The 12420-nt window shown below is 38.0% G+C and overlaps 1 protein-coding gene across 11 annotated transcripts in view; it reads right to left on the bottom strand.

The window, feature by feature from the left end:
• LOC116721851 (receptor-type tyrosine-protein phosphatase mu) overlaps window positions 1-12420 on the bottom strand; it is a 200052-nt gene that overhangs the window by 37523 nt on the left and 150109 nt on the right. For 4 of the 11 annotated variants that reach the window (XM_032565859.1, XM_032565863.1, XM_032565864.1 and 1 more), the window contains one exon: window positions 8394-8587. In XM_032565859.1, the coding sequence (XP_032421750.1) occupies window positions 8394-8587 (194 nt within the window). Of the gene's footprint in view, window positions 1-4450; window positions 4460-8393; window positions 8588-10920; window positions 10933-12420 lie in introns of all 11 variants that reach the window. The other 7 variants (XM_032565856.1, XM_032565855.1, XM_032565861.1 and 4 more) reach the window with 3 other exon arrangements.

Raw genomic sequence — 12420 nt, 5'->3', positions numbered from 1 at the left:
TTACAAGTAACTTTTCAACACAATATAGGAGCTTGTTTAAAGTCAATAGATCTCCAATATTGATGAAGAAGTAATAGTTATAAGTGAATAATTTATTTGTTTATTTAAGGATCCCCATTAGTCGCTACTATAGTAGAGATTATTCTTCTTGGGGTCCAAATCAGACATTACTGTAAGAATCCTATACAAACATTCCTAAAAATACAAATGCATTTCTTAAGACAAAAATAAGATTAAATTAAACACAAAATTCAAATCAACTGTTTCAATTTACAGTTGATTTTACAATTTACAATTTTCAAAATTATGACAAGGAAAAAAAAACCTTACCACACAAACTATTTCAACCATAACAGAACTTAAAATAAGTTATAATATGGCATTTTTAGTAAAAAATGTTACTTATAATATTGGAGAAATTTTATATTAAAAATGCTATATTGCATATTATAAGAGAAAATGCCAATGTTCCACTGGCAGTTTCTTTTTTACTTAAAACTAAAAATTACTTATCTACTTATATTTTTTTACTTATAATATGATTGTTCAAGTGGCAGATTATTTCACTTATAACTAGTACTTTTTCATCAAAATTAAGGAATTAACTTTAAAAAGCTCATATATCTTGCTGAAAAGCTACTTATATATTAGTTTTGTTTCATTTCAAGTGTATTTGCAGTAGAAACCAGACAAAAAAAATAGTTGCTTTTGCAGTGCATGATAACTAGACTACAAAATGCAGCATTCATCTTTCCCTTCAACAAATAAAAACAGTATATAGCAACACAGAAAGATATTCACATTAGTATCAGACATGAAACACAGCGAGGGTGGAGGTTCCCAGGGCGGAGTGTCAAAAAGCGATCCCCATTAGAGTCAGAGGCAGCGGGTGTCGCCCTCAAACCCCTCCCAGACGAGGCGACCGCAGAGGCTGCCTGTCTGCCTCCTCCGAGGAACTCAATCAGCTCATGGCGGGGAAAAATAAAGCCCGCTCATCGTCCCCAGATTAAAAAAAAACGCTCCGCTCAGATTACTCTCATGAAATATTTACCGTCTCTCGCTGGGGAGATTTCCATTCTGATGGCACACCAGGCGCAATTAAGCCAAATTATGAAAAATACATCTCCCAATGCCAGGTCACTGATGCTCAGGAGGGAAAACTGGGGTGAGGGGAGGCTGAGGTTGGCTCCAAGCAGACTGAGCTGGACCAAAACCTGTGACTCCTCTGTCCTTTTAGCTAGTAGGCTAATGAACATTTGAAAAGGCAGACAATTCATTACGATGCATCTGGAAAATAAAGATTCAAGAACGAATACAGGGAGGTTAAAGAGGTGATTTGAGAGCTCCTTTTAGTGTGGAAGAGGGAAGCGACGCTCTCAATCATCAGTCATCCAGGACATGATGGTTCCATTCATCTAAGTGCTGTGGCAGGCCCTAGGCTGTTTGTCTAGCATAAAAAGGCCCCGCAGACACCACACAAGGACATATTTCTGCATGGAGTCCTAAAGATTAGCGATTTCACAGAGAAGCAGCTTTAATATGCTAAAAATATGCCCCATCCTTCAGGTGCGGATGGACGCACGTCTCAGAGATGGATTAGCCTGCTGTGCTCAGATCCTGATCAGATTCAGTGTCCCTCTGAAGGATGCGGCTCTCGCGCTTCAAATTTAAAAACAAATCATCCTCAAAGCAAATGGCTGTAAAAAAAAGAAAGTACATCGCACAAGTATCTACACCTTGAAAACCTTTTCACATTTTGTCACATTACCGGGAATATTTTTTTTTACTGGGATAGTAAACAGAAGTTGACTGTAAAGTGCAAAAAGTAGTAAAATCTGAAAAGTGTGGCATGCATTTTGTGCCCAGTACCTCAATACTTTGCAGAACAACATTTAGCTGCCAAATAGAATCAACATTAATCAATTTTCAAACCTCGCCACAGAGTATTAATGAGATTTATGCCTAAACTTTGAGTAGGCCAGTGTGAGTGATCTATAATGTATGTTTGGGATTGATATTGTAATGAGAAGGTTAACTTCCAGCCTAGGCTCAAGTTCTTTGCAGGTTCTAACAGATTTTCTGGTATTTATATTAGTCAACTCCAAGTGGTTTCCCTGTCCATAGTGAGACATGATGCTGCCACCACCAGCATGTTTCACAGTGAAGAATGGGTGTGTTCACCCCACATTTTGTTTTGCATGTTGTTCAAAAAGGTTAATTTTAGTTTCATCTCACCAGAGAGCCTTCTTCCTCTGGTTGATGGATGCTAGTTGTTCATTAGGTGTCTTCTGAAGTTGAAATACATTCAATACAAATCCACTTTTTTGATTTAATTTAATTTTTCCAAACTTTAATGTTTTTGCTTCCACTTCATAATTGTGTGCTACTTTGTTTTATCCCATCATACATTGTATTTTTCCCTCATATCATAAGAAAATATAAAAAAACCTTTTAAGGCCTTGCATGCGGTCTGGATTCTTAATTTAATACTTAAAGCGACGACAGCTTAAATGTGGGACTAACGCTCCTGAAATTTATCCTAGAAGTAAAAAAAGATGCTGTATTTGCTGTACTGCACCTGCAGGTAGCTTTTTCCTCCATTATGCTGAATTTATTCCCACTGGCAGAGATCCAACTTAGCATGTTTTTAATTACAGGCTAACTTCTGATCTGCAGTCCCAGAACAGTTTGCCTCCTTTGCTGTTACTTTTTCTGAACCACTTAACCGTAAGTAAAAGGCAGACCACATTCCCTGCAGTCCCTGTAAAGCAGAGTGCTTGACATACAGCATGGTAAGGGTAAAACTGAAGAAAAGGTGTAGAAATTGCTGAAGCAGGCTAGTTTGGCGACTTGTCTTTGCAATAATAAACCACTTACTGGTTTAGAAAAGGGAGCACATTCAGACAGAATTGTTGGGATTCTGTGGGTTAAATGTAAAAATTTAAGGTGGCCAAGGATTTTCACTTTGTAATTTTAAATTTTTTTAAAATGAAAAGTAAGATTAGTTTTCATAACCTGTTCAGAGTCTATTGTAAGGAAATGTGGTTCGGGGGATCTCCATCCATTTGTGCTTCAGTATTTGCAGAGTCAACATTTTTCCATACAACATGAATCCGTATGCATTTAGATTTTTTCTTAGCATGCATCTAAGATATCGGGGAAAAAAAATGCAGCTTGGGAAGCTAAGAATATCTAACTTCAATTCCACTTGACATGGTAATGTCTGGCGTTTGCAAAGCAGCCAATCCAGAAGTGGAATTTATGTTCCTTGGTGCTGATTGGCTGCAACCCAGAATTGGAGATAAGGAAGACTAGTACAGATGTTAGGTTATGTAGTAGTGCTAAAAAGGTTTCCACTGTAATGAGTTTAAATGTATATTTGGTGTTTGAACTATTAAAATACGCAGTTTTAAGTGTTTTTAGACGGGTTCTCAAGTATTTGTGGATTTTAGCTGCAGCAGGGCCAGTTGTGATCCCTAATATCCATGAATATCAAGAGTCCACTCTATTTTTAATTGAAAGATTTTATTTAAAAGGAACATGTTCCATTTATAGATATAAAAAAAACAACCTTTTTTTGGTGGAAAATATAGAGAATTGTGTAGATGCTTAAAAATATGCCTTACTTTTGTGGCATGTCACTCTATAATAAGGCTTTATGTAGAAATATGGTGCAATACAGAAACAAATGTTTGGCAAAAACGGTTTTTTTCAGTTTAAGAATGTATTTTTCTCCATATTTCATCAATACCAATTATTAAGAAGAGAAATAAGCAGGTGAGAAATAGTTAAGTACATATTTGTACCAAATGGAGGTAGATGAAGGGAAAAAAATAGAAGGATGAATTGGCAAAGGGACCAAATTGACCAGAACCCACCGTCAGGACTTTCACAGCCATGTAGATGATGCACAAATGTTTGCTCTGATGAAACAAGCTGATAACAAGTGCAAGACAACGACGGCATGGTGGTGTTGATGAATCAGAAGCTTGTTTTCTTCTCTCAAACTGTGCAGCAACGTGCAGGACAATTCACACATGCAGATACTTTGTTATAGCTTACTTCCGATCTGCCTTGGGAAAGCTTTTACAAAGTATGAAAGTGTTTTACAGTGTCGCTTTATAGTCCAGAGTAGAAATAGCAATTTGTAGCTTGCTGACTGCCTTTCATTCATTTGTTTCTGTAATCTAATAAATCATCTCACAGTAATAGTAGCTGCTTCTGGACACTGTTAAACACTTAGTAACTTCACACAACATCTGTTGGTAAATGCCCTTTTCAGATTAAATCAGCAATATGTGCCATTTATCCTCACAGGATCTTAGAAGTAGCCCACAACCACTACTGATCTGTAAACTTACGTTTTATCATTTTCTAAAAAAACCCCCCAAACAAACAAAAAAAACTGAAAAAATACAAAACTCACAAGTAACCAAAAGTATTGGCTTACCTCGTTTATCTGATCCAAAGTTAACGTACAGAATAACAAGAAGCATGGGTCAGAGAGAGATATAGTACAGTGTAAGTCAACAGGTTTAGAGGTGCACTGTAGGCTCCTATCTCATAATCAGAAATGAACAATTAAAAAGGGCATTAACCTTAAGAGAGACGGAGATAGAGGAGACAGCAGAGGGACACAACATTCACAATGGATTCGCCTGGCCGAGTGAGAATGAGCTCCATCGCACATTTAAAGCACCCAAACGGGCTTTTTTCAGAATTTGTTTGGTGAAAAAAAATCTCAAAATAAACATAATTGTGAAGTGGAAGAAAAATGAATCAGTTTTCATAAAAAATAAACTCTGGTACCGGCAACCAACTTCAGTTGTCACCAAATCAGAAAGTAGAGTCCACGTCTGTGTAATTTAATCTCAGCATAAATACAGCTGTACTCTGAAGGCCTCAGAGGTTTGTTGGAGAAAAGTAACGAACAAACAGCATCATGAAGATCAACGAATGCATCAAGCACAGGGAGAGAGTTACTGCAAACACATTGCTGCTGCCTAAGACAGACAGAATGATCTGTTTCAGGTGGTCCTGTCACTTTAAATCAGCGTTTCTCCATTCCGGTCCTCACACCCCCCTGCCCTGCATGTTTTAGGTGTTTCCCTTCTGCCACACACCTGGACTGGATATGTGGGTGATTAACAGGCTTCTGCAGCACTTAATGGTCATGCAATCATTTGAATCAGCTACTCTGGAATAGAGGTACATCTAAAACATACAGAGCAGGGGGGCCTGAGGACTGGAATTGAGAAGCGCTGCTTTAAATCCAAGAAGGCTGCTGCTGGCCACGCCCCCAAATTCAACGTTTACACTCCCACATGAAAATGGCTTTGAAAAACAGAAGTAGAGCCTCCTGCTCAACCAGGTAGAACGCAGGAAGTGATTTCTGGATGGTAAGTAAACAGCAAAACACTTGTCTTTTCAGCAGCCTTTGTTCAGTGAATACAGCGGTAAAACCTGCTGACCAAACATGCTGGAGCTGAACGTTGATTGTGACTCAACTGAGAGGTTTTTGAAATGGCTCAATTTCCAGACATCAAAAAAATCTGGGTGGTTTTGGAAGCATTTGGGTTGTATTTTAGAAGCAGCTGTGACCCAAATGGAAGTACAAAAATGTGAAAAAAATTAAATTAATGGTTTAATTAATTTAAATTAATTAATTAATTAACTAAATAAAAATAACTATTTTATTTAGTTGTATTATGTGTGCCTGGAAACTAACACTCCTAATTGCTCATCTAGTTAATGAAACACGGTGGGGGAAGCATCATCCTGAGGTGATGCTTTTCTGCAGGAGGAAAAGAGATGCTGGCTGATTTAGTAGTAAGATCGATTAGGCAAAGTACAGCGCGATGATGAAGAAAGTCTGTTAGAGGCTGCAGTTCTGAAAAACTTCATTCCACTTCACAGCTTTGCATTACTTTGAGTTGTTCTGCCACATCAAATCACAATCAAATGAGTTGAAGTTTACAACTAATGTGACAAAAAGTGAAAAAGTTCAAAACAAATTAATATGCTGTTATTTTATTTTAACAGCTACTTCTGTCATGTGGCGTCCTTTTAATATCTGTGTGATGGGGGTGTATCGGGCAAAGCTCTATTATTTTCTTCCCCAGTCATGAGGAGGAAGAGCGAAGTGAATTACTGATGAATCTGGACCACATATAGCTCGCAAGGTGGGAAACGAAAAGAGAGTAATGAACAGAGGAGGTGTGAATAAGAAAACTGCAGAAAATAACGAACAAGCGAAATGATCTGAAAATGTGAGCAGAGATGTGAGGCGAGTTATTAAAAACGAGAGGATCTGGAAGGAGAAAGGTGATGATGATGATTTCAGTTTGAAGGAAGAGGCCGCAGCAGCAGATAAAAACGCCACTGTGATGCAGGACAGATGCAGACAAGATAGCAAAGACAGATGATTTAAAAAGTTTAGCCTGAAGCCTCTTTGAAAAGGCTGGTTGGTGGGGGTGCGGAGGGACGGCGAGGAGGCTGGAGTGCCGCCAAAGCCCCGCCATCCTCTCACGCTAATGAGAGAAAACAAGAATGATGCTCTGCTGTGGCAAAATCCTTTGTTTTGGTGTCAGATAACAGGTGGTGTTGCGAGAGAGTGCGCTTGGCTGCCTTCAGTGGACCCCAATCAGACCTGCTTCAGGTGAAGGAGGGGTGTTTACAGAGTGGAGGGAGGGAGGCTACAGGTGAGTCTACAGCAGCAGTGTCAAACTCATTTTCATAAAGATCCTGAATGTTCTCGAGGGCCGGTTGTGTCAGAATGCATCGATAAAACCCATTAACAAACCAATACAATATTAATACGTAGCTGTCTCTGCATTCAATGAATACTTCTTAAAATTAAATAATATTGAACATCTTTTTGTATTGATCAGACCCTCCAGGATTTCACTATTGTTTTTGTAATTTTTTTGCAATCAAAATCTAATTTTGTGGTGCTGATTTATAAAATATTTGTGAGGAGTTCTGCAATATTTGCGCTTATGTATAATGGAAACGTGACTATTTGTTTCTCGCCATCAGAGTTGTGTAGAACTCAATTACATTTACGTGAGTAATGTTTTTGAAAAAAAAAAGTACTTTTAGGAGTGTTTTCTATTACGGTGTACATTTTACTTCTACTCAAGTTATTTTATTAAGTATTTCTACTCTTACTTTGGTAACATTTTTGGATTTTCTACCCACTGAATGAAAAACAAACATGACACAGAAACACATCTGCAATTTTGTTAAGGTTTCATGAGGTTTTTTTTTACTGACAGAAACTGATTTGGATTTGTTTTTATTTTTACCTGATTTTGTTATTTTTGTGACTTATTTAAATTATTGTCATTTTGGTCCTTAAAATACCAAAATTTCCACTTAACTTTATATTTTGGTCCGTCTCTTTATGGAATTCTTAAATAATAAATGATTCATGTTTTCATCAGTTACTTACTACTTGAGTAGACTTTTTAATCAAATACTTTTTTACTCCTGCTTGAGTAATTTCTTAGACAGCTACTTTTTACTTTTACTTGAGTCAAACTACGTTGAAGCTACTTTTTACTAGCTTCAACGTAGTTTGACTTGTTGAAGCTAGTAAAGTAAGAAGAGAAATTGTTCTCTTCTTACTTGAGAACAATTTTTGGGTACTCTACCCAGCTCTGCGAGTCGCCATATCGACCACGGACTATATCTTAAGCTGAAGAAGTAGTAGAAGTAAGATATACTGCCACCTTCAGGTGGGAGATAGTCACTTAAACACAATGTTTTTGACTATTTTTGCATAAAATTTGCAATAAACTCAAAATTATGCATTGGCGCAAAAAAAAAAAAAAGATGCAGGGGTCTGTTGATTTTGCATGAATTTCCACAACCATGAAAAACTAGAGGGACTGAGTGATATTTTTTCTGCATGCAGGTAAAAACTGCTTTGATTTGATTTTTTAAATAATATTTAATCGAATAATAAATTGATTAAATTTAATATTTGAGCATTTTAAGTGCTATTTATAAAAATCTATGGCGGGCCAGATTTGGCCCCTGGGCCTTGAGTTTGACACATGGCGCCTACAGCATCAGAACACAAGAATACTCAGTCACTCACCACATTGCTCTGAACAGCAAGGAACAGATGATCATCAAAACAAAACAACACAAAAACTGCGACGGGGCACATTAACAATTCATCAAAAAAAGTGAATCTGGAGGGGGAAACAAACCAGTTCTGCTGCATGCTACAAACCAGACACAAACAAAGAAGAAAAAAAAGACTGCACGCAGTGACACAGATGAAGCCTTGTTTTAGGCTGTTAAACACTGAAGAACCTCTGAGGAGATGTTAGCAGCGTCTTATGAGGGAGGGTGGCGGCGGCGGCAGCCGGGCTGCATCCTACCTCGTACTCCTCCTTGAAGCCGTAGCCCTCGGCGCACTTCATCTGGGTGATGTGCTGCAGGAGGTCGGCGACGCGGATCGCCGGGTGCAGCTGACCCGTCTGGTAAGGCACGTCCACCGGCTCCCGCTTCCTCAGGGAGTGAGTGTGCGACTGCACCAGGCTGCTGGTGTCGCTGCCCATGTTCTGGCTCTCATCTGTCGGGGAGCGAGGGGCAAGAAAACAGAGACAGGACAAGGAACTTAAGGACAGAGGAAGAGGAGCTGAACACGCATCAGTGGATTACATCTGGGTGACATGAGGCTTGAAGCAGTAAACGATAAAAGATTTTCTGTTTATTTAGACATGAAGTTCCTTGCAAAAGTATGACAGAGTATTAAGGCCACACTAAGAAAATAAAAAATATAAACTTATGAAAATAAAATTGTACGAGAGTCAAGTCAAAATAATACAAGAATAAATTCGTAGTATAATAATATGACTTTATTCTAGTGATGTTGACTTTGTAGTACTATTTTGACTTTGTTACCGTGATATGATGACTTTAATCTTGTAATACCATGACTTTATTATTGTAATATGACTTTATTCTGGAAATATTATGACTTTATTCTCATAGGATTGACTTTATTCTTATATTATTACGACTTTATTCTATAATACTATGGCTATATTCTCGTAAAGTTTATGTTTTTTACATATTTTAGTTTTTCTTAGTGTAGTTCTAATACTATGTTATACAAAAGTCCTCTTACAACTTAAAACTTTTTTTTTTTTGAGTCGTCACGTTTCAACTACAAACTTCATCAGGATCTTGGAGTGCATAATTGTAAAATGGAAACAAAAAGAGACATGATTTAAAACATTGTTTCTACAATGAAGAATCTGAAAATTGTGACATGCATCTGAGTTTTACCTTTCATTGCAGTTAGACCTTTAAGCTTTGCAGTTTTCACATATTATTTTTTGCAAAATAGCTCAAGCTCTGTCAGATTGGACAGAGAGCAACTGTGAATATTTAAATTCAAGCTTTTGCCATAAATTCTCAACTACACTTAATCCAGGTCTTTGACTAGGCCATTTTAAACACACAAATATGCTTTGTCCAAACCGTTCCACGGTATTTCTAGCAAAGTTTTTAGTTCTTTCCATCCTGCTTCCCATACTTTCTGACCAGCATCCCTGTTGCAGATGAAGAATATTCCATTTCCTCCACACAGTTTTTGTATTTCACCCACAAAGTGCAATACTTGATTTGTCTGACCTCCACATTCCCACAGTATGATGCTGCCACCACCATGTTTCTTAATTCAAATGCAAAGTGGGACTGAATAATTCAAATGCATGGCACACTTTCAAACTTTTCTTTGTAAACAACCATGTCTCATTTTCCTTCCATTTCACAATTAAACACTACTTTGTGCTGGTCTTCAAAAAAAAAAAAAAAAAGATAATCCTAACAAAATGTTGAAGTTTGTGTTTGCAATGTGACAGGTTGTGAAAGTTCAAAGGCTTGGAATATTTTTGCAAGGCACTGTATAAACCTGAGATAAGCAGATTTAGGTTTTGTCACTTTTCAGATTGCTTAATGTTTCATACACAGATGGTACATTATCTCATTTACTGTTAAGCATTATGTCACCACCCTCCAGATTGACAAACAACTCTCGGCTAGTAATCTGTTTGTTATGGATGGTCACAACAACACAACATCATTGAGTAATAGGATGAGTCATGTGGTGGGAAGGTTCAGGTCCATCTGTCTTATTATAGCTGGAAAACTCGGTCATCTATGAGGCCCTTTAGGTAAGGCGCTAGCACCACTACGCTTTTAAACATGGCGTCTGTAAGAATAAGACATGTTTGGGCCACAACTGTGAGAAACAGTAGAGGTCATCTTAAAAAATGTCATGAAGATGCTGTAAAAACAACAGGTTTACTTCAGTTTACTGGCAGAACAGTACGCTGGTTTGGGCTGCGGCTCATACTGAGAACCAAAGTCCGTTCCAGCTCTTTCATACTGTTCTCCAGTCGGTGGCAGAAATGAGGCACAAATGCTTTTGGGGGGAGCCAGCGGATGATGGAGGATGTCCAAAAACATGGAGGAAGATGTGAGGAGGAGAGAGTGCAGTGGGGGCCACAGTGAGCATGTTGCAGCAGGCACCATCAGAAGCATCACAAAGACACAGAGTGGATTCAACCCCTGCCACCCAAACTTCCCTTGAACCATGAAAAATATTAAAAAGAAATCTAAGTATTACATTTAATTAAAAACTAAATAATAGAAAGAACCCAGGAAGGGACACGGAGATGGGAGGAGAATGCATGGGATGATGCTGCCATGGGGCAATGTATGTATTTCGTCCATGCTAAGCTAATGGTGGCTTGGTGGTGAGATGCTAACATGTCCACTTGTCATGCAATCAACGTCAGAATGTCAGAAGCAGCCGGTTGTCGGCTTACTGTCTGAGTAAAAGAAAAAAAACACCACCTCCTTCCCCCAACCCAGGGGCCACTTGGGAAAACTTACCATTAATGGGCACTTTTTAGATAGCAGATACATTAGAGGTTACGTATGTAAAGAGAAAGAGAGGAGAAGAGACAGGAGAGAGGGGATAAGCAACAATACAGCATGAGAACCTGTTACAGTAGAGTGATTTAGAGCTACGCTAAAGGGCAAGATCACATGCCAGCTTTGTCCAAACTGCCTATGTACAGTGCCTTGCAAAAGTATTCAAACCCCTTAGGCTTTTTTTCCCCACATTTTCTCACATTAAAATCACAAACCTCAATGTGTATTATTGGGGATTTTATATGACAGACCAAGACAAAGTAGTGCATATTTATGAAATGGAAGGAAAATGACATGGTTTTCAACTCTGTCTGACAAAAATCTGAAAAGTGTGTCATGCTTTTTTGTTTTCAGACCCCCCTCTTCTCTGTTAACCCTATTAACCAGACTCTTAATCAATAAATAGAGTCCACCTCTGCAGGTGTTCGGGTCAGATGAGACCAAAACTGAATGTTTTTGGCACACATGCAAAATGCTTTGTGCAGGGGAAAGCCGGCACTGCGCAACGCCCTGCTGGTAAAGGATGGTGGTGGCAGCATCATGCTGTGGGGAAGCTTTTTTCCCCAGAAACGAAAGGGAATCTGTCCAGAGGTGGGAGGATACAGACTTTAAGCTGAGGTTGAGGTTTACCTTCTAGCACCGGGGTCTGCAACCTTTACAGTCCAAAGAGTAATTTTTACTTTCAGTCCAGCTAAAAAAACAAAATTGGCTTAAAGAAGGAACTCTGTACTGTAACTGTAAAGTGCAACTATTTTATTCCTATTTTTAGGTTTTAATAAAGAAAATTGTAAAAACATAAAAGATGATAACTATGTGTTTTTTCTACAGGATGTTGATGTATTCACATAATTTCCAGCCAATAATAAGGAAAACCGATCTAAAAAAATGACTGGTACTATTAATGTCATTCTGTTGTGGAAATTAAATGAAATTAGTCCATGAAAAAACAAAAAACAAACAAAAGAACACAGAAAAATTCTTTTAAAATGCATTTGTTTGTATGTTTATTTTTGAAAACTTCAGATGCTTCTTCATTTTTTTGTCAGGTTTTAAGAGCCAGAGTAGAAGGTACAAAGAGCCACTTGCGGCCCCATAGCCGCAGGTTGCAAACCCCTGTTCTAGCATGACAACGGCCCGGATGGACAATGGCCTAGTCAAAGTCCAGATCCACATCCACCAAAAGGTTTGTGGCAAATCTTAAAAATGTGTGTTAAGATGTGATCTCCATTCAATTCCGACAGAGCTTCAGGTGTTTTGTAAATCAAGTTAGCCAATAATTTCAGTTTTTACATAAGTAACATACCATAAAAAGGTGGGTCCACAAAGTATTTACTCTGGGTTCTGAATTCAAAAAATGCCTTTGTTTTGAAATTATTAATAGTAAAAAAATAATAATAGATAAATCCAAGTGTAATCTTTTGTAATCAAACAACGACTTTGTTGTTTATCAAATAAGAA

This window comes from Xiphophorus hellerii, chromosome 6 (assembly GCF_003331165.1).
Source record: "Xiphophorus hellerii strain 12219 chromosome 6, Xiphophorus_hellerii-4.1, whole genome shotgun sequence".
Taxonomy (NCBI): domain Eukaryota; kingdom Metazoa; phylum Chordata; class Actinopteri; order Cyprinodontiformes; family Poeciliidae; genus Xiphophorus; species Xiphophorus hellerii.
The sequence above is the reverse complement of the archived record's forward strand: the minus strand, read 5'-3'. Positions and strand labels throughout refer to the sequence as shown.